The 24092-nt window shown below is 43.0% G+C and overlaps 1 protein-coding gene across 2 annotated transcripts in view; it reads right to left on the minus strand.

Moving 5' to 3' along the window:
• alk (ALK receptor tyrosine kinase) overlaps nt 1-24092 on the minus strand; it is a 435104-nt gene that overhangs the window by 171457 nt on the left and 239555 nt on the right. For both annotated transcript variants that reach the window (XM_085442295.1, XM_085442294.1), the window contains exon 4: nt 20058-20262. In XM_085442295.1, coding sequence (XP_085298421.1) covers nt 20058-20262 — 205 coding nt within the window. The remainder of the gene's footprint in view (nt 1-20057; nt 20263-24092) is intronic.

The following is a 24092-nucleotide window of genomic DNA, read 5'->3' on the forward strand; positions in this document are numbered from 1 at the left end:
AAGAGTAAAAATTGGGCTGGGCTCGCATGAGCCAAGTGAGGAAACACTATAACAGGGAGCCGTCTGCACCGGGAGCCGGTCACAGACCGCAGCCTCCAGGCTGGGCACACAGCAGGAGGGAGGCAAAGGAGCCCCCCAGCCAGGCTGAGAGGACCCGAGAGACCCAGCAGCCACGGTCAATAACAGCCCCGGTGCAGAGAAGACAGCTGTTCTGGAACTGGTGCTGTGAAAATACAATGTTAAGAAATCTGAGGCAGGAGGTTGATGGAAACCATAAAAAACTATAACTTTATAATTCCACTTACATACTAGTGAGAAAAAAAATCTTCCCGAGCTACGAGTCACTCAGAAAACTGCCACCTATGTTCTGTTCTGTGTGCTTTGTTCCTTCATCATTGTTTTATTTTATGTCCTTTCAGTTAGCCAAATGTTCACTTTATTCAATTAATCAGAAAAAGGACCTATTTTCACACTGCGTCACCATTGGTGCACAGTGTCAACATGATGTTGGCAACCTTGTTTTTGTATAAGAATATAACCAGAATACAGCCAGATAGCAGCCATTTAAGTGGATTCCTCTCTTGCAAAGACAATCATTGCAATGAATTGGGCTCATCAGTGCAGGCTGACTCAGATTTATTGCAATGTCTTAGAAATCTATCTGCATTTATAAAGTAGACAGCAGTTATTTGCAAACCTTCATCAATCTGTTTGGTAAGTTTAGGCTGTCTCTTTCTCTGACTATGTTGTCACTCAGTGTTTGCAAAAATACACCTCAGTCAACAATGCTGTGCTGTTCCATCAGTGTTTCACAATTAGCGCTAAACTGGATAGAGAGTGCTACAGTAATTACGTGCAAAAAGCCCTCCGACCCACGGTAATGACTTATTTGGCTCTTTCTCTTAAGGTGGTTAATTTTTCATTCTTCCATAATTGGTATACTTTTCTCATTTTTTCTACAAAAAAATGTCCATACATTTATTTTTACACTGCGAAACACACTTGAAGTGGATAAAGTATTATACAAAAAGATTTCATTTTCAAAGATTTCATGTACTTGGACAACACCATCAGATGTGATGCAACATTAATGAAACTCAGACGGTCAAGCAGCTTACAGGACTTTCAAAGCAAGCACTCTCTCCTTGGGTGAAGGCTGGAGCAAAACTTGTGTGATTGTGTTGGAGTTTGTCACAGCAACAAAATATTGCTACATGCAGAAGTTGCATAAGCTTAAAAATGTATTCTTTTATCCTTTAGTTTGACACTTCAAACGACTAATTAATTGAGAAAAATTCTGACTGCACAGTGTAAGGACTATCTACTTGTTATGTGTGATATTATTAATTTCTAGGTCCCAATTTTTCAGAAATAAAAGTGTAGTTTTGGACGGTCAGTGAAGTTATGTTATGTTATTTTAATGATTTGGCCTTTTGTGGCATTTGTGAAGCTCTAAACAATGGATAAGGGTTTAATTGTTCTTTAAAGAAGTACACAGGAAGGATCAGTTAATCACATGACAAGAATAAGATACTGGATACAGATCAAAGTCACAGCCAGTGTCTCAAGTGACACCGTGCATAACACATGGCTATTCATTATGATGTTGCTGCATGGCCTGATTTTGTTTTTCCTCCCCAAAAAGCACGATCCTGAGCACAATCTCCACAATCAAATTTTAGTTGTTCTGAAGCATTAATACTAATGTGTAAAACACTATGAACCCCAGGGGTTTGAATATACACTGAAAACTGAAACTAAGTTTAGAGACAAGAAACTAGCATGGACATGGACAGTGACATTTTTTGCCTCAGTCCTTGAACACTTATTTTGAAATCAAACAATGGAGGTTAAAGTCTATATAAAGTCCTGGCTTCAGTATGAGCATGTTAATATAGTTAATAATATATAGAAAGTTCATGGGCAGGACAGAGCAGGCACACTTTGCTCCCCCTCCCCCTCTTGTGTTTAGATGTTGCACCGTCATGTGACGTGACTTAGACGCTTTGGGCATTGTTAAGTTGTTTACATATTATTTATATTCTCACCAGTTTTTTTTTTGTTGTTGAGAATTTTAATTGTCATGTTTTTATTATAGTTTCTCAACAGTACTTGTTTGTTTTAATTTGTTTACTGGTTTGCGTGCACTCTTTATTTAAGATTTTTCAAAAAAAAAAAAATAATAAAGCATTTTCTATTCAATGATAAACTTTATCCTATTTATGTCCTGGTTTTAATTATTTAATAATAAAAAAAGTAAACATCACAAAGAACACATAAGGTCATGAAAAGTAATTGAGATTTAGCAATACAATGACGCATCCACCTTATTTATTGAAAAGTATTAGTATCGGTATCGGCGATACTGGCCCGTATTTACTTGATATCAGATAGATACCAAAATATGCAGTATCGCACACCACTACCTTCAGATCTTGTTTGCTGTATCTTTGTTTGACTGGGTCAGCCAAACAAAGATATTGGCTGAAAAGCGCTATCACTGCTTTCACTGTATGTTTACAATCACTCATTCTGCTGAATATCTCTCTCTCTCTCTCTCTCTCTCTCACTATATATACATATACATATATATACACACACACATATATATATATATATATATGCTGAGACAATCCAGCACATAACAGCAGGGTGCAAGATGCTAGCAGGCAAGGCATACATGGAATGGGACACGCCCTCAAGGGTGGTGGAGAATGACCGAGCTAAGATCCTGTGGGACTTCCAGATACAGACAGACAAAATGGTGGTGGCTAACCAACCGGACATAGTGGTGGCAGAAAAAACAACAGAAGAAGACGGCCATAGTGATAGATGTAGTGGTTCCGAATGACAGCAACATCAGAAAGATGGAACACGAGAAGCTTGAGAAATACCAAGGGCTCAGAGAAGAGCTCGAGATAATGTGGAGGGTAAAGGTAACAGTGGTCCCAGTGGTAATCAGAACACTCGGTGTGGTGACTCCCAAACTAGGCAGGTGGCTCCAGCAGATCCCAGAAACAACATCGGAGGTCTCTATCCAGAAGAGCACGCACGCACGCACGCACACACACACACACACACACACGCTACCGCTGATCCTTTTCAGGGTCGCGGGGGGTGCTGGAGCCAATCCCAGCTGTCATAGGGCGAGAGGCGGGGTACACCATGGACAGGTCGCCAGTCTGTCGCAGGGCTAACACACAAGGACAGACAACCATTCATACTCACATTCACACCTAGTGGCAATTTGGATTTTCCAATTAACCTATCCCCACAAACTGCATGTCTTTGGACGGTGGGAGGAAGCCGGAGTACCCGGAGGGAACCCACGCAGACACGGGGAGAACATGCAAACTCCACACAGAAAGACCCCGGCCTGATGGTGGAATTGAACTCAGGACCTTCTTGCTGTGCGGCAACAGTGCTAACCACCGTGCCGCACATTGTGTCTACAGTGTGTGTATATATATATATATATATATATATATATATATATATATATATATATATATATATATATATATATATATATATATATATATATATATATATATATATATATATATATATATATATATATATATTATGGAATGCCCTTTAGGAAAATATTATATATATATATATATTCCAACCAAAGTCTGAATATATAGAATGAAACTTGAATATATAGAATGATCTTTTGAATATATAGAATGAAGCTTGAATATATAGAATGAAACTTGAATATATAGAATGAAACTTGAATATATAGAATGAAACTTGAATATATAGAATGATCTTTTGAATATATAGAATGAAACTTGAATATATAGAATGATCTTTTGAATATATAGAATGAAACTTGAATATATAGAATGATCTTTTGAATATATAGAATGAAACTTGAATATATAGAATGATCTTTTGAATATATAGAATGAAACTTGAATATATAGAATGATCTTTTGAATATATAGAATGAAACTTGAATATATAGAATGAAGCTTGAATATATAGAATGATCTTCTGAATATATAGAATGAAACTTGAATATATAGAATGATCTTTTGAATATATAGAATGATCTTCTGAATATATAGAATGATCTTCTGAATATATAGAATGAAACTTGAATATATAGAATGATCTTTTGAATATATAGAATGAAACTTGAATATATAGAATGAAGCTTGAATATATAGAATGATCTTCTGAATATATAGAATGAAACTTGAATATATAGAATGATCTTCTGAATATATAGAATGAAACTTGAATATATAGAATGATCTTTTGAATATATAGAATGATCTTTTGAATATATAGAATGAAACTTGAATATATAGAATGAAACTTGAATATATAGAATGATCTTTTGAATATATAGAATGAAGCTTGAATATATAGAATGAAGCTTGAATATATAGAATGAAACTTGAATATATAGAATGATCTTCTGAATATATAGAATGAAACTTGAATATATAGAATGATCTTTTGAATATATAGAATGAAACTTGAATATATAGAATGATCTTTTGAATATATAGAATGAAACTTGAATATATAGAATGATCTTTTGAATATATAGAATGAAACTTGAATATATAGAATGATCTTTTGAATATATAGAATGAAACTTGAATATATAGAATGATCTTTTGAATATATAGAATGAAACTTGAATATATAGAATGAAGCTTGAATATATAGAATGATCTTCTGAATATATAGAATGAAACTTGAATATATAGAATGATCTTTTGAATATATAGAATGAAACTTGAATATATAGAATGATCTTTTGAATATATAGAATGATCTTTTGAATATATAGAATGAAACTTGAATATATAGAATGAAACTTGAATATATAGAATGATCTTTTGAATATATAGAATGAAGCTTGAATATATAGAATGAAGCTTGAATATATAGAATGAAACTTGAATATATAGAATGATCTTCTGAATATATAGAATGAAACTTGAATATATAGAATGAAACTTGAATATATAGAATGAAACTTGAATATATAGAATGAAGCTTGAATATATAGAATGAAACTTGAATATATAGAATGATCTTCTGAATATATAGAATGAAACTTGAATATATAGAATGAAACTTGAATATATAGAATGAAGCTTGAATATATAGAATGTATGAACCTCTTTTTTAGAGATGATGTGTTTCTGAATTCTCTGCCTTTACAAAATGGCATCAGCTGAACTATTTCAGTACTTTTTAGAGCTTGACAACTGTTTTGCGACAGCTGTTCAAATTGCAAATTTCCATAGTCCACTAGTTGTATCCTGTGGTTGTACAGTGTTCCAACATTTACTGACAACATTTGAGATATGGCCATCCAACTAAACCCCAAGTCTCGCATGTCAGTCAGCTGAGTAGCTGGTATGTTGTACCTAAAAGAGTTAGAAACAAAAGAAGAAATATGTTAACTTCTTTCTTATTTCTTGCATTCATTATCTTGTTTGCCATCTCTTGACTCTTTCAAGTGCCATACACATTATGAATGAATTTGTTTCCATTTTTATCACTTACCTTGACCTTCCTCTTTGAGATGTAGAATGATATAATGAGCCCATAACATGTGCTTCAGCTTCTGCTCGAAGTGTTAGCTCAGTTGACATCTCCATCAGTGATTGATAAATTCCCTCAAGAAGTGTGCATAATCTTCTCCCAGAAACATTTTGTTGAACATTATTCATGAGCACTAGAAATGTTGCAATAATGAAAACGTGTTCTTCAAGGTGACGTAGTATAAATTCAAATTATTTCTACCATTTGCAGTTTGAACAGCTGTCGCAAAACAGTTGTCAAGCTCTAAAAAGTACTGAAATAGTTCAGCTGATGCCATTTTGTAAAGGCAGAGAATTCAGAAACACATCATCTCTAAAAATGAGGTTCATACATTCTATATATTCAAGTTTCATTCTATATATTCAAGTTTCATTCTATATATTCAAGTTTTATTCTATATATTCAAGTTTCATTCTATATTTTCAAAAGATCATTCTATATATTCAAGTTTCATTCTATATATTCAAGAGATCATTCTATATATTCAAGTTTCATTCTATATATTCAAGTTTCATTCTATATTTTCAAAAGATCATTCTATATATTCAAAAGATCATTCTATATATTCAAGTTATATTCTATATATTCAAGAGATCATTCTATATATTCAGAAGATCATTCTATATATTCAAGTTTCATTCTATATATTCAAGTTTCATTCTATAAATTCAGAAGATCATTCTATATATTCAAGTTTCATTCTATATATTCAAGTTTCATTCTATAAATTCAGAAGATCATTCTATATATTCAAGTTTCATTCTATATATTCAAGTTTCATTCTATATATTCAAGTTTCATTCTATATTTTCAAAAGATCATTCTATATATTCAAGTTTCATTCTATATATTCAAGAGATCATTCTATATATTCAGGTTTCATTCTATATATTCAAGAGATCATTCTATATATTCAAGTTTCATTCTATATATTCAAGTTTCATTCTATAAATTCAGAAGATCATTCTATATATTCAGGTTTCATTCTATATATTCAAGAGATCATTCTATATATTCAAGTTTCATTCTATATATTCAAGTTTCATTCTATATATTCAAGTTTCATTCTATATTTTCAAAAGATCATTCTATATATTCAAGTTTCATTCTATATATTCAAGAGATCATTCTATATATTCAAGTTTCATTCTATATATTCAAAAGATCATTCTATATATTCAAAAGATCATTCTATATATTCAAGTTTCATTCTATATATTCAAAAGATCATTCTATATATTCAAGTTTCATTCTATATTTTCAAAAGATCATTCTATATATTCAAGTTTCATTCTATATATTCAAGAGATCATTCTATATATTCAAGTTTCATTCTATATATTCAAGTTTCATTCTATATTTTCAAAAGATCATTCTATATATTCAAAAGATCATTCTATATATTCAAGTTTCATTCTATATATTCAAGAGATCATTCTATATATTCAAGTTTCATTCTATATATTCAAGTTTCATTCTATATTTTCAAAAGATCATTCTATATATTCAAAAGATCATTCTATATATTCAAGTTTCATTCTATATATTCAAGAGATCATTCTATATATTCAGAAGATCATTCTATATATTCAAGTTTCATTCTATATATTCAAGTTTCATTCTATAAATTCAGAAGATCATTCTATATATTCAAGTTTCATTCTATATATTCAAGTTTCATTCTATATATTCAAGTTTCATTCTATATTTTCAAAAGATCATTCTATATATTCAAGTTTCATTCTATATATTCAAGAGATCATTCTATATATTCAAGTTTCATTCTATATATTCAAAAGATCATTCTATATATTCAAGTTTCATTCTATATATTCAAGCTTCATTCTATATATTCAAGTTTCATTCTATATATTCAAGTTTCATTCTATATATTCAGGTTTCATTCTATATATTCAAGCTTCATTCTATATATTCAAGTTTCATTCTATATTTTCAAAAGATCATTCTATATATTCAAGTTTCATTCTATATATTCAAAAGATCATTCTATATATTCAAAAGATCATTCTATATATTCAGACTTTGGTTGGAATATATATATATAATATTTTCCTAAAGGGCATTCCATAATATATATATATATATATATATATATATATATATATATATATATATATATATATATATATATATATACACCGCGTCAGGTGTTGAGGAACCAGGGCACCCTGACGAAAAGTGGGCTACTGGAACAAGAAGGCATCGGTGGGCAAGAGACGAAAACAGGGCGTTGTTGGAATGCTACTACGCAAGTAACCCCGGCGGGAGGGGCTACATGAATAGGATGAGGGACCCATGGATTCTTCGATACCCAACATCCACAATGACGGCGAAACAACTAGTATCTCAGTGTTCCAACATTCGAAAGAAGGGACTGCTCTCACAGCTAGAGATTGACGAGGTACAACACAAATGCTACGGCAAGGAGGAGTCAGGACGCCAGGTCAGGGGGGCGATATCATCACCCCCACCCGAGATTGGGTACATAGCCCCAAGTGCGATAGGAGAAGGATTGTTGAGTGCGAGAGGAACTGACCTGAAAAATAGGATCATGGCCAAGCTTGAAACCTGGATCCCCCGTAGCCGGTTACCAAGATTACGTGAAGTACCCTCAGAAGGTCTGCTAGATGATGTTAATGCAGCACTACGGGCAATACCTACAACCACGATTACCGACACTAACAAGCTGATCTACAATACGGCAGCAGTGATCAGTGAGATGCTTGGCTACAAGTTGAACAGCGACAAGGGGCAGTACCCTCCATGGAGAAGGAGGCTAGAGGGCAAGATCAAAGTAGCACGGAGGGAGGTTAGCCAACTAACGGAGTTGCAGCAAGGTGCGACAAATAAGGTGCCTAAGAAATACAGCAAGCTGTCCATACCTGAGGCCTTGGAAACTGCCAAGCAAAGACTCACAGCCTTGGCCAGCCGCTTGAGGAGGTACACCAGAGAGATAGAAGGCAGGAGAATAAACCAGCTGTTCTCCACAGAACCAGCAAAGGTGTACTCTCAGTGGCAAGGGAACAATAAGAGAACAGCACCACCAAGGCTGGAGACGGAGCAATACTGGAAGAGCATATGGGAGAAGGATGCAACCCATAATGGCAATGCTCAGTGGCTAGAGGATCTGAGGGCAGACCACAGCGACCTCCCTGAACAGGGTCCAGTAACCATCACAGTGGCAGATATCCAAGAAAGGGTCTCCAGTATGAAGAGTTGGACAGCACCAGGGCCCGACATGGTTCACGCCTACTGGCTGAAGAAGCTGACTGCACTCCACGAGCGTCTGGCAGCACAAATGAACCAGCTGCTAGTTAACGAGAGACACCCGGAATGGCTAACTGAAGGCCGGACGGTCCTGATCCCCAAGGACCCCGAGAAGGGACCGGTCCCCTCCAACTACCGACCAATAACCTGCCTCAGTACTACATGGAAGCTCCTGTCAGGCATCATATCGGCTAAGATGAACAGGCACATGGGTCAATACATGAGCGGGACACAGAAAGGAATTGGCAAGAATACCAGAGGCGCAAAACACCAGCTACTGGTAGACAGAACAATCAGCCGAGACTGCAGGACCAGACTGACCAACCTGTGCACTGCCTGGATCGATTACAAGAAGGCCTATGACTCAATGCCCCACAGCTGGATACTGGAATGCCTAGAATTGTACAAGATCAATGGGACCCTAAGAGCCTTCATCAGGAACTCAATGGGGATGTGGCGTACAACACTAGAGGCCAACTCCAAGCCCATAGCACAAGTCACCATCAAGTGCGGGATCTACCAAGGAGATGCTCTGTCCCCACTGCTGTTCTGCATAGGCCTGAACCCCCTCAGTGAGATCATTAACAAGACTGGCTACGGATACCGACTACGGAACGGAGCAGTTGTCAGCCACCTCCTGTACATGGATGACATCAAGCTGTATGCCAAGAGTGAACGAGACATCGATTCACTGATCCACACTACCAGGATATACAGCAATGACATTGGAATGTCGTTCGGACTGGAGAAGTGTAGCCGGATGGTAACAAAGAGAGGGAAGGTAGTCAGAACTGAGGGGATTGAACTACCAGAAGGCAACATTGCAGACATAGAGGACAGTTACAAGTACTTGGGGATCCCGCAGGCGAATGGGAACCATGAAGAGGCCGCTAGAAAAGCTGCAACCACCAAGTACCTGCAGAGGGTCAGGCAAGTCCTGAGGAGTCAGCTGAATGGTAAGAACAAGATCCGGGCCATCAACACGTACGCCCTACCCGTGATCAGGTACCCTGCTGGGGTAATAGGCTGGCCAAAGGAGGAGATAGAAGCCACTGACATAAAGACAAGAAAGCTCCTTACCATGCATGGAGGGTTTCACCCCAAGTCCAGCACCCTGAGGCTGTACGCTAAGCGGAAGGAAGGGGGCCGGGGACTGGTGAGTGTCAGCACCACAGTCCAGGATGAGACAACGAACATCCAAGAATACATTGGGAAGATGGCCCCAACTGACCGAGTGCTCAGTGAATACCTCAGGCAGCAGAAACCCAAGAAAGAGGAGGGAGACGAGGAACCACCATGGAAGGACAGGCCCCTGCACGGTATGTACCACCGGCAGATAGAGGAGGTGGCTGATATCCAGAAATCCTACCAGTGGCTGGACAAAGCTGGACTGAAAGACAGCACAGAGGCACTAATCATGGCAGCACAAGAACAAGCTCTGAGCACAAGATCCATAGAGGCTGGGGTCTATCACACCAGGCAAGACCCCAGGTGCAGGCTGTGTAAAGATGCCCCAGAGACAATCCAGCACATAACAGCAGGGTGCAAGATGCTAGCAGGCAAGGCATACATGGAACGCCATAACCAAGTGGCCGGCATAGTGTACAGGAACATCTGTGCCGAGTAGGGTTGCCAACCGTCCCTTAAAAAACGGAATCGTCCCGTATTTAGAAACAAAAGTACACGTCCCGTATTGAGCTAATAAGGGACGCACTTTGTCCCGTAATACAGTGAGAATCAAAAGTAGTCTATAAATGTTTATGGAATTAACGCTTTGTTTGAAAACATAATTCCCAGCCCCTCTCCTGCTTTGTGACCAATGAGCTGACAGCACACTTATGACAATTCAGATTACCGCTCATCTCATTGGTCGAGGAAAGGTCGCTTGCGGAGAAAATACCGGAAGACAACAGATGACCACAACAAGAAGCATGGCCAACAGGGAAACAAACGCCGACACTGCGGTGCAAGTCTCGGACGACAGTACACCTAAAGCTGGGCAGACACTGTGCGATTTTTTCAGTCACGTTATTCAGCTCCTGCTCAAACTGCACGATTGACTCGCAGGGGTTAGAAGTTGGTAGGTCACGATGCAGGGTCTCACACTATACCGCCCGATGCTCTGATGCGACCCGAGTGCTCACACTGTGCCTCCATAACATGAAGGTTATAACAGAAAATCTGTCGCTCTGTCTTTCACTCACACAGACACACCACCATCAACTTTGCTAAATTGCTAATGAAAAACATTGATCAGGCAGCTGTGAATGAGCAGCAGTGTAAATCCAACTATTTTAACGGTTGTTGTGGTCGTGATAATTTTGTGATGCCACATCGAAAAGGCTCGGATGAGCTTTCCAAAGTTCTACAAGTTGTGCCTCCATCGCTTGTGTCCAGATCACACGCTGCACAGCCGTGCTGCTCCGTCTTTTTCACCGACGTTTACGTGTTTGCGCATGAGCAGTGTGAGCGGCTCACGAGCGATTGATGATCGGGAGCTGCTCGAGGTGTTAATCGCTTCTCGTTACCCCACGTATACTACACGATGCACGATGAAGGCCAAAATCGGGCCGATCACCAAATCAGTCGCACGACTCAAAAATCGTCTCAAAATGGACCAAAGATCGCACAGTGTGAGCCCAGCATTAGAGCAGCAATGTTTGTTCGCTCAGAGAAAGAAAAAAAGGCTGCAAAAGCACAGGGAGGAATGGGAAAAGGGAAACACCTGGCTGGAAAAGGTCACCATAACACCTATAAAGCGCACTGCACTGTGTGCCGGCGCACTTTTTCCATAGGCATGCTTCTAATGGTGGGCACATGAAGAACATGAGGGGCGTGAAAGCTCGGGGAACCCTTAACCAATTTTTTGTCCACCAGGCCACGGCAGAAGCAGATATGGTATGTAAACACTGGTTTGTTTTTTAAACCCTCTGGTTAAGGTTAAAATGGGCATGTGCAGTGAATATCAGCGCTATGTGGCCAGAAGTGTGATAATATAATTTATTTTGTGTAATAAACAACTCCAAGGATAGATGATTACAACAAATAGATGACTAATACATAAAAGTAATACATAGATGAATAATGATGATGAGTTAAGATGCGTAATCATGGGAACAAGTGGGTTTACAAACAGGAGCAGCTGATTAGCATTAGAAAAGCTGAAATAATACCTCAACTGAAGCCAATTGTACTAAATGCACTATATGTGCGCTGTTACAAGAATATTTTTCGTTCTATTGCTTTCTATTAATTTATATAATTTTAAGTTAAGCAGGACAGAGTTCTTTTAAAGAAAGATTTACTTATATTCTCAAAAGTTAAGCATGACAGGCTTCTGTTTAAGAAAGAGACCTGTTTTACTGTGTTAATGTTGTCATTTTGAGCTAAAAATAAATAGCTAAATGATCATTTGTTTCCCATATGGTCATATCACAAAGAATATGCATCTGCTTAAATCAAATTCAAGTCAAATGGTTAAAAAATAATTTCACACACACAAAAAAGAGCTACCACACTGGGAAGGGTGAAGACAACTAGGTTGCCCGGCCCTGGCCACGAGGTGTCCCTTATTTATTTTTCAGGGAGTTGGCAACCCTAGTGCCGAGTATAACCTGGAAGTCCCGAGGTCAAAATGGGAGATGCCCCCAAGGGTGGTGGAGAATGACCGAGCTAAGATTCTGTGGGACTTCCAGATACAGACGGACAAAATGGTGGTGGCTAACCAACCAGACATAGTGGTGGTAGACAAACAGAAGAAGACGGCCGTAGTGATCGATGTAGCGGTTCCGAATGACAGCAATATCAGGAAGAAGGAACACGAGAAGCTGGAGAAATACCAAGGGCTCAGAGAAGAGCTCGAGAGGATGTGGAGGGTGAAGGTAACGGTGGTCCCCGTGGTAATCGGAGCACTAGGTGCGGTGACTCCCAAGCTAGGCGAGTGGCTCCAGCAGATCCCGGGGATAACATCGGAGATCTCTGTCCAGAAGAGCGCAGTCCTGGGAACAGCTAAGATACTGCGCAGGACCCTCAAGCTCCCAGGCCTCTGGTAGAGGACCCGAGCTTGAAGGATAAACCGCCCGCAGGGGCGTGCTGGGTGTTTTTATATATATATATTGTGGCGTGGGTGTGGTCCTTGGCCAGCTGCAGAGGAGGGGTGACGCAGTGAGCTCCCGGGGCGGCGCAGGGGCGGGGTGAACAGGTGTGCTGGGATCTGACAGTGATTGTGTCTCTTTATATGTTGGCAGTGACAGACGGAGACGGAGGTGACAGCAGAGAAAGAGAGCGCGGGAGTATATGTGTCCACGTACAACCCCGAGTTTAATAAAAAGTTCTGCATTGTCAAAGTCGCTCCGGCTGGTATTTCTTGGGTCCACCGTTACACTGGTGCCGAAACCCAGGCGTGATGTCCGGTCCCCTGCCGGCTCCCCCTGCTCCCCCGCCCCGCCGCCCGCCCGGCCGCTGCAGATCTTGGGCCAGATGATGGTGGACATGGCGGCGATGGCGGCTCGTCAGGCGGCCACGCAGGACCAACAGTTGGCGTTGCTTCGCCTGCAATCGGAGCAGCAGACCGCGGCTCTGGGGCAGCTGCTGGGGAATGCGGCCGCGCCGGCTCCCGCCCCTCCGCTGTCGGTGACGTTGCACCGGATGCGGGATGGGGAGGACCCGCTGGTTTTCATCGAGGCTTTCCGGGCCACGGCGGTGGCCTGTCGTTGGCCGGAGGAGGAGTGGGCCGCCCGGCTGCTGCCGCTTCTGTCGGGTGAGGCCCAGACGGCGGCGCTGAGCCTGCCCCCCGGCTCGCGGGGGGTGTTCGAGGACGTGTGCCGGGCGGTGCTGGATCGTTTGGGGCTCTCCCCAGAGGATTACCGCCGTCAGTTCCGGGCCAGCAGGATGTCGGGGGGGGAGCGGCCGTTTGCCTGGGCTCGGCAGCTGGAGGATGCGGCAGCAAGGTGGCTGCGACCGGGCCCCTCGGCTGGGGAGACGCGGATGCTGAACATGGTCGTCCTCGAGCAGTTCGTGGGAGGCCTGCCCGAGGCGATGGCTCGTTGGGTTCGCTGCCACCGCCCGGCGGATTTGACGGCGGCGGTGACGCTGGCAGAGGACCATCTGGCGGCCGACCCGGTACCGGGCCGTGAGGAGCCGCGGCGGGGCGCCCGTGTTCCGCCGCCCAGGCCACCGGCGGCGGCGTCGCAGAGGAGAGGCGGCGGCCCTGCGGGAACGGAGCAGGCAGCAGGGTGGAGCCCCAGGAACCCGTTCTGGCCGCTGCTTCCCGCCGGAACCCCGGCGGCCGCCGAGGTTGCCCCGGAGCCACGGGGAGCCGCACAGACGCCGGGGCCGGACTGTTGGAAGTGTGGGCGGCCGGGGCACCTGCGCCGAGACTGTCCGCTCATGGAGGTGGGGCAGGTGTTCCGCGTTGCCGGCGCTCCAGCGCCCGCCCCCGGTCCAGGAGTGACGTACCGCGTGCCGGTAAGGTGTCAAGGGGGTATTCGCCATGCTTTGGTGGACACGGGCTGCACGCAGACTCTGGTCCACCAAAGTTTGGTTCGCCCCGGGGCATTGTTGGAGGCTGACTGGGTGGAGGTTAAATGTGTGCACGGGGATATTCACAAGTACCCAGTGGTGTCACTGTTGCTGAAATTCAGGGGCAAAACGCATAGAGTGAAGGCGGCGGTTAGCCCGCGCCTGTCGCATCCCCTTATTTTGGGTACGAATTGGCCGGGGTTCCACAGCTTACTGGGGCAGTACGCGGGGATGCGATCGTGGTCTGTAAATTCGTGTGACGTTTGCGCGGCGCTCGGCGGTGACGCGGGGTCGACCGACGCTGACTCTGGGGGGGAGGAGGAGGCGGGGACTTCCACGGAAGCCCCGCCGCCTCCCGTTGTGTACCCCACAGAAGATTTTCCACTAGAGCAGTCTCGGGACGACACCCTACGCTCAGCCTATGACCAAGTGATGGATATTGATGGTCGCTCGGTGCGCCCCGACGCTGCGCGAACGTACCCTCTTTTCCAATTGCGGAACGATCGGCTTTATAGAGTGAGCCGTGACACTCACACTAATGAAATCCGCACACAGTTATTGGTGCCGCAAAGCCGCCGGGAAATGATTTTCCAGGCGGCTCATTCGAACCCCATGGCAGGGCACTTGGGTGGCGAGAAAACTCTGGAGCGCATAATGGCCCGATTCTATTGGCCGGGCATTTGGGCCGACGTGCGCCGCTGGTGTGCGTCGTGCCCCGAATGCCAGCTGGTTAACCAGCCGGCCGTGCCAAAGGCGCCGTTGTGCCCATTACCGCTGATGGAGATCCCGTTTGAGCGTATTGGCATGGATCTCATCGGGCCATTGCACCGGAGTGCACGCGGCTATCGCTTTGTGCTGGTCCTGGTGGACTACGCAACGCGGTACCCGGAAGCAGTGCCGCTACGCACCATTTCAGCGAAGAGCGTGGCGCAGGCACTGTTTCAGGTCATCTCCCGAGTCGGTATTCCGAAAGAAATACTGACTGACCAGGGCACGTCGTTCATGTCGCGCACATTGCGGGAACTGTACGAATTACTGGGTATTAAATCTATTCGGACCAGCGTCTACCACCCTCAGACTGATGGGTTGGTGGAGAGGCTGAATAAGACTTTAAAATCCATGATTCGTAAGTTCATTCGCGAGGATGAACGCAATTGGGGTCGCTGGTTAGACCCTCTGTTGTTTGCAGTGCGGGAGGTGCCCCAGGCCTCCACGGGATTTTCTCCCTTCGAGCTGTTATACGGCAGGAAGCCGCGGGGGGTGCTCGACCTGATTAAGGAAAACTGGGAGGAAGGTCCGAGCCCTGCGAAAAGTGAAATTCAGTACGTGCTGGACCTGCGAGCAAAGCTGCACACACTGGGGAGGCTCTCACGGGAGAATTTGCTCCAGGCCCAGCAGCGGCAGCGACGCCTGTATGACAGAGGGGCTAGACTCAGGCAATTTTCACCGGGAGATAAGGTGCTTGTGTTACTTCCTTCTTCCAGCTCTAAATTACTCGCCAAGTGGCAAGGACCCTTCGTGGTCACACAGCGAGTGGGGGACGTTGATTATGAAGTGGTACGGTCGGACAGGGGCGGGGCCACGCAGATTTACCACCTCAACCTCCTCAAAGCCTGGAGGGAGGCGGAGACCGCTTCTCTAGTGAGCTTGGTAAGAGGGAGAGATGAGTTGGGGCCGGAGGCGCCAAAGTCTAGCATCCCCGCCTCCCTCCATTGCAGTGACCATCTCACACAGGCCCAGAGGGCGGATGTTGCTGCATTGCAACAGCGCTTTGCCGACGTGTTCTCCCCCTTGCCCGGCCGTACTTCTCTCATAGAGCACCATTTTGAGACGCGGCCTGGCGTGACGGTGCGTTCACGGCCCTACAGGCTGCCGGAACATAGAAGGCAAATTGTTTTCCGGGAATTGAAGGAAATGCTGAGGCTGGGAGTAATAGAAGAATCACACAGTGCTTGGTGTAGCCCCATCGTCCTTGTAGTAAAGAAGGATGGGTCTATACGGTCCTGTGTCGATTATCGCAGAGTGAATGAGGTGTCACGTTTTGATGCTTATCCCATGCCCCGGGTCGACGAGCTCCTGGACCGGTTGGGCACTGCTCGCTTTTTTACGACTCTGGATTTAACCAAGGGCTACTGGCAGATTCCCTTGTCTACAGAGTCCCGGGAAAAGACGGCCTTCTCCACTCCGTATGGGTTGTACCAATTCGTGACGCTTCCGTTCGGCTTGTTCGGCGCCCCTGCCACTTTTCAGCGCCTCATGGACCGGGTGCTGCGGCCCCACGCTGCCTATGCTGCCGCCTACCTAGACGACGTCATCATTTACAGTGACACGTGGGCGGGGCATGTGCGGTGTGTGGCCGCGGTGCTGGAGTCCCTGAGGCAGGCGGGGCTCACGGCCAACCCGAAGAAGTGTGCGGTTGGACGGAGGGAGGTACAGTATTTGGGGTACCACTTGGGGAGCGGGCAGGTGCGACCTCAAGTGGAGAAGACGGCGGCGATTGCATCCTGCCCGCGTCCCAAGACGAAAAAAGAGGTGAGACGGTTTCTGGGGCTGGCCGGCTATTACCGGCGGTTCGTCCCAGGGTTCGCGGACCTGACCAGCCCCCTGACTGATCTCACCCGCAAGGGTGCCCCAGATCTGGTCCAGTGGACGGAGCGGTGCCAGGCGGCGTTTGTGCAGGTGAAGCGGGCTCTCTGTGGAGAGCCGCTGCTGTTCACACCTAACTTCTCCCTCCCTTTTTGTCTGCAGACTGACGCCTCGAGCAGAGGGCTGGGGGCCGTTTTGTCCCAGCAGGTGGGGGGAGTTGACCGGCCGGTCGTTTACATCAGCCGGAAGCTCACGGACCGCGAGTCACGGTACAGCACCGTGGAGAAGGAGTGCCTGGCAATCCGGTGGGCGGTCGACTCCCTTCGCTACTACCTCCTGGGCCGCCCGTTCACCCTCTGCTCGGACCACGCCCCGCTGCAGTGGCTCCACCGCATGAAGGATGCCAACGCCCGGATCACTCGGTGGTATCTGGCCATGCAGCCCTTTAAGTTCAAGGTGATCCATAGGCCGGGCGCGCAGATGGTCGTGCCCGATTTCCTCTCTCGCTCGCGGGGGGGGGGGGGAGTAGGTTCGGCCGGATGGGCCCCGGCCTCAGTCGGGCGGTGGGGATGTGTGGCGTGGGTGTGGTCCTTGGCCAGCTGCAGAGGAGGGGTGACGCAGTGAGCTCCCGGGGCGGCGCAGGGGCGGGGTGAACAGGTGTGCTGGGATCTGACAGTGATTGTGTCTCTTTATATGTTGGCAGTGACAGACGGAGACGGAGGTGACAGCAGAGAAAGAGAGCGCGGGAGTATATGTGTCCACGTACAACCCCGAGTTTAATAAAAAGTTCTGCATTGTCAAAGTCGCTCCAGCTGGTATTTCTTGGGTCCACCGTTACATATATATATATATATGCATGCTACTTCATGCCCAAATTAGCATGGAAATAATTACTTTTGAAGCCTTGGAATTTAGGATGAGATGTACATTAGTGCATTCATTTTTGTTTCTTTTTTCCCTGTATGTTAAACCTGCATTTTAATGTAGAATCCATTATTGTATTCTGAGCTGAATGTCTCCAGCTTCAGGGAAATGTAAAAAATGAATAAAAAATGAATAATGAAGCCTAATAAGATTCAAGCTACCTTGCAGTTAGAAAGACCCTGGTAAATGACTAATGTGTACAGGGATTTTTTTTTTGTTTCCTACTTGACTAACCTTGTGCTAAATGCCCAGACAACCAAATTGGGCAAACATGTCAAAACACAGCATTAAAATTCAAAGGCAAAGGCACAGATTTGCAATTAGTAACCTGACTGACTCTTCCGATGTTTGTGGGTGGCTCTTCTTGCTTTGTTTTAACCCTCTCTTTTTTTTTTTTATAATAAGAGTCTTCCCATCAGAGCAGACATGTGGGGAGTTTAGCTGAGCGAGTCTACAATGGCAGGGATGGTGTGGGAGGATGGCAGTCTCTGACTACAAATGAGAGCGCACACAATGCACAGCCTAATCTGTCACACATGTAATGAGCACATCCCTGCTTTGCTCCCTTAAGGACACACACACACGTTAATGCACACTCCCATTCACGTGCAGCCAAAGCTGGAGGGATGCATATAGCATGATATTCATATGATCCCAGTCCCCTTAAGAGATTAGACACACAAGCACCAAGAAACCACTTCATAGAGGCAAGGTGAGCTCAGCTCTTTGTATTACCACATCCTACAGACACTTTCCCTAAAAAGAACAGATATGTTAATAAAGCCACCCATGGATATGACCACACATACCAAGTATTAAGTGGTGAAGCGGGTATTGTTATGGCCTCTGTCGCCCTGTTGCTCTCAGTGTGAAACGCAGATCTCAGAAAAGCCTTCATTGAAAAGGCAGCGTGAGGGGGCCACAGACCTGGTGTTAATTAAGGATTACTCGCACCATAAGATAATACTAACGCATTAACTTTGACTGCTGCAAAAGTAAATTACACATGGTAGTAACAAACTGCACTGCAAAAAACAGGTCTTAAAAACTAGAAGAAGAAGAAAAGAAGGAAGAAAATGATCTGTGACAGGAAAAATCCAAGTCATGATCTCTTGACCAGAGTGATCACTGTGTACCATGCTTTCTCACAGTTATACGCAATGTTGCCAGGCCCATTTGAAAATGTGGGCCTGTGATGGTTCACTTACACTCATCCATTGTTTACAATGTATTTGAAGAAATGTTAATATTACATGGCATTTGTGCCTACTATGAGTACAAATGTGTGCTGTGAAATATACCCAGCATTCATCGCGGTTATGATACCTGTGAAAAATGTAATGAAGACAAACTCTGAATGGTTTCCATTCACAAATCTTTAGTTTTACAAAGATCATAAAGTCACTCTAAACATCACTATGTACTGTCACTGTAGCAGTAACCCACTGCACTAATGGTGTCACATCTTTACTAGGCCTACATGCAGATAAATAAAATGCAGCATTAACCATGCAACTGTAAATATAATGGAACAAACTCAAGGTTAACACAGCATAAAATCAAATTTAAAACTCTTGCTGTTATACATAAACCTGGTAAATATATCCCTCTCGCCTGCTCTAACATTGTGCTTAAAACAAAGAAATGCAGTTGTACTGCCTAACCTTCCTTTGATAAAATGGACCAATATTCAGTTTAAATACACTAAAGTGCCAGGGGGAATTTCACTTTTCTATATAACTGGCCAGATTATCACATTTGTTTTTTTTCCATTAAGGTGTGTCTTGTTTACATGTGAAAGGATAATATGCTAGAAAAGAGAAAAACATCAACAAAGCAGTTTTGTACCTGTCAGTGTTGAAACAGCAAGCGCAACAAGTTCTAAATCTTATGAATGAATAAACACAGACGCAAAAATAAATCTTTAAAATAAGTAAATGCTCCAAAATAAAATGTCCTGATAAGAAGAGATGTCAGACAAAAAACAAGCACACATTGTCTTGAATGAAGATATTTCATCTCAGCTTTTTTGAACTCCACAGTAAAACACATTTTGGTGGTTTCTAATTCCCTCAAATCATCAACAAAAATTTAATTAACCACAGAGAAAAGAATCCTAACACTTCTGCCCAATTGTAGTTGTATAGAAATGGGCTTACCCTGTGATGCGCGGGAGAGTGTCGGTTGAGAAGAGGGAGAGAGGGGACTTGTCTCGCATTATAAGCCAAACAGTGTACTGCCCACGTTGCCTGGGGTGGAAGAACACAGCCATGTCCAGGCTACAAGGACCTTGTCCCCCCCATAGCCAAGGACTGAGCACCCAGGGGCCTCCAAACGCTGAACCGTTCACCCAGAGAAACTCACCTGAGGGAGAGAGGAAAAGCAAACAAGTGTAAAACCAAGACTAGAGATTGACTAAATGCACAAAAGCTTGAAAACGATATGGAATCTTGCATGCATGATATGATGTTGTAGCATGTATTGAGATGATTTATGGGAAGTAGAACGAGATAGTTTTAAGGCCACATCTGAGTCTAGCCCTTGAAGAAAATTAATAAAATAAAGCTGCTTTGAAAATAAGCTGTCAGTGACACCCTGTGCACAAAAAAGTCAAGCAGGGGGGAAAAGGAAAAAAAAATCAAAGAGATTTTTTTTATAGCTTTGATATTCCATTTCACTTTCTATTAAGCTCACTCAAGGAAGAAGTTGATCAGAAGCACAAAGTTTGGTATCTGTGTGTTTGTGGCAAAGTGGCACAAAGAAACTCAACTTAAAAGGAAGAAAATCCATTTTTAACAGGCTCAGTTAAGTAAAGTATTGTTAATGAGGAGATTATTAAGAAAATTCAAACCAAAAATTTTAAATAAGAAGGAATAACTGATTTTCTGTTATTCAAGGTCAATTTTCAAAAGCACACCATTGTTTTTCTTGTGACATTACCAATAAGTTTGATGTGTCACATGGCCCTCTTCCTATTGAAAAAACAAAAGTTGTATCCAAGATGGCCGACTTCTAACTGGCCACCATGGTCACCACCCATCTTGAGGAGTTTGCCCCCTCACATATACTAATGTGCCACAAACAGGACTTTAATATCACCAACCATCCCCATTTTATTATGGTGTATCCATATAAATGGCCCACCCTGTACACAGCTTTTGTATTGGAACACATTAACAGAACAGATGTTTCTTAAAATCTTTAAAAGTGATTTCAAAGCCTAAATCTAGCTTATTTAGTCTTAACTAAGTGCCAAATGGTACAAACTGTATGAATCTGCAATTAGGTGGCACCCAAACATCTGACGCCACAAGTCAAGATGTTTCTAGTTTGCTTTTGTTTGTCTGGAAGTGCACCGACGCCACTTTCGTTCAAACCTGAAAACGAAAGTTATCGCTGCACTATTCACAAGCATTCTGTAGTCGTGTGAGGATGTTTAGGTTTCTCAGTTATTATAAGTGTTCAGTGGCATTTGAGGTGACTGTGGAAGAAAGTAATTGTCAGTTGGTACTTGTTGATCTTTGAGGTGTGTCTTGGCTCATTATCGTGCTGCAGTATGACTCCTTGTCCATAAAGAGGCACAGCAGAAGGTGGAGCATGCCTTTCAAAAATGCAGTACTGCTTCTTCTGAGTCATAGTGTAGTACATGATTGACTATGGATAAGAAAGGTATCATCCCCTCTCTTATCTTTGTCTCCTTACATTCACCGTTCTGTTAATGCCTATAATTTCTAATATGGATTCAACAATAAATATGATCTCCTTCCATCATCTACTCATGTATCCATCCAAAGCTTTTCCCTTTGTAAATCTGGTGTGATGTCTTACTCTAAAAAAGGTTTTTAAAAAACCTTGGAAAACTTCATTTCACACGGAGAGAGTCTATCTTCACTACAAGCTTTTACTTAATAATTTATCCTCACTAAAACAATGCTGCTTAGCCAGCAATGTTCTGCTGGAACCTTGAGGCACAGCCACATTTATAGCAGGTGAACAATGGCTGTAGTTGAATAAGTCTCTGGTGAGTCAGTCAAATCGACCCCAGTGCCATCCAAACGCTGCTTTATTGGAAGGATGCAAGTCAAGGGAATCAAACGTTTTGCAGAAAGCAGGGGAAATGGGCACAAACATGCTACAATTTGGCTGCTGACATAGAAATAGTGGAGAAAGCGAAATACACTTTTAAATATTTCTAAACCCTCAAACTTTGTATTTCTGGTATTAATGGCAGATACTTTTTCAAAGCTTTTTCTGTCCTTGTCAGCAAGGGAATAATTCTACTTTATGTTTATTAGAGAGGTCATAGTGGGTGGTGGTAGTGCCAACAGAATTATCCTTCTCTGATAACAAATGCCTTCCCCTATCCCATGGGGCTGTTGAAAAAAACTGGATAATTTGAAGGCCTTCACATTGGAGTGCTCCAGTTAAGCCTCATTTGCTCTGCTTTCCACATTTGAATGCTTCTTACACAGAGGGTCCAGACAATTTGGCAAGGACAGTATGAATGCTTACAACAAGTTTCAGGCAATGTGGACTGAATGCATTTTCTACACACCCAACAGCAATCTGATATAAAGTTTTTAAGACTTAGCCTGGAAGGGTTTTGGGCCCGAAGGCAGAAAACTATTAACTCTTCTTTCCCAGTTCTAATAAGATGGAGAAATACCTGCTTGGGAGCAATTACTGGCAGGGCACAAATTATAATGGCAAAGTGCAAAGCAAAGACTGTAATTCGGTTAGTAGAGATCAGCTTTAGCTTTACCCCTAAATACTGCTGCCTAACAGAGTTTGATAGTCTTATTTAATGCATCACAATATTCGCTTCCTCTGACTGTCTTCCCAAATTTGCATAGTGCAACATCATCATTGACAGGGTATTAAGCAGATGGGATCCCTTAACTGCTTATATTGAGAAAAAAAAAACATTAAAACATCACAACACAAAGCATTAGGCAAGATTTGTGTTTGTTTGTTACATATGTTGTTCCACTGTTGGATGCTAATATTTAAAATGAGCAGGGTGAAAAAAAATGCCTGGATCCATGAATATAAATCATGCAAAGCTAATCTAGTATGTCCAAGACTAGAAATTCTGTGTTTGTAAATTAGCATAATTAGCATTATATGCTCTTTAAATCAGCAGCAATTGCATGTTTAAACATGGAGCAGTGAACACAGCTCTTATTTGGCCTGACAATGTTAAATCATAACAAAGATAAAGTTAGTTCTCTTGAAAGATAACCTGCAATTATAAGATAAGAACTGTGATCCAACAGTCCTTTTACTCTGTTTGTTTTTCTTTCAGTATATTTCATAATTAAATTGCGTACTGACTGCCCGAGAGCTGCTTGAGTCTTCATAAACAAAGATACTGATGTGATTGTTGTGCATTCAATGTTGTCAGCGTCGGGGTAGAAAACTTGTTATCAAGTCTTTTTAAAAACACTAATTATCAACTGCAGCATGTATGCTTTTATCTGTTAGTAGCTAATAGGTATAGGAATATATCCAAGATCAAGCTATGACACTAGAAACTTGCTTTATTTATTTATTTTTTAATCAAAGTTGTACTTTTTGTACTGTTTTCTTATCCATGATCGTAATAACTTTGCATGTAAACACGCTTTTAAAATGTAAACTATTCCTCATTAGAATTTTATTCATCTAGAGTCCAAGAATAAAATATACAGGGAGTGCAGAATTATTAGGCAAATGAGTATTTTGTCCACATCATCCTCTTCTTGCATGTTGTCTTACTCCAAGCTGTATAGGCTCGAAAGCCTACTACCAATTAAGCATATTAGGTGATGTGCATCTCTGTAATGAGAAGGGGTGTGGTCTAATGACATCAACACCCTATATCAGGTGTGCATAATTATTAGGCAACGTCCTTTCCTTTGGCAAAATGGGTCAAAAGAAGGACTTGGCAGGCTCAGAAAAGTCAAAAATAGTGAGCTATCTTGCAGAGGGATGCAGCAGTCTCAAAATTGCAAAGCTTCTGAAGCGTGATCATCGAACAATCAAGCGTTTCATTCAAAATAGTCAACAGGGTCGCAAGAAGCGTGTGGAAAAACCAAGGAGCAAAATAACTGCCCATGAACTGAGAAAAGTCAAGCGTGCAGCTGCCAAGATGCCACTTGCCACCAGTTTGGCCATATTTCAGAGCTGCAACATCACTGGAGTGCCCAAAAGCA

Source organism: Copadichromis virginalis, linkage group LG19 (assembly GCF_057382275.1).
Source record: "Copadichromis virginalis isolate Kocher_CV1m ecotype Utaka linkage group LG19, C_Virginalis_male_GT1.1, whole genome shotgun sequence".
NCBI lineage: Eukaryota > Metazoa > Chordata > Actinopteri > Cichliformes > Cichlidae > Copadichromis > Copadichromis virginalis.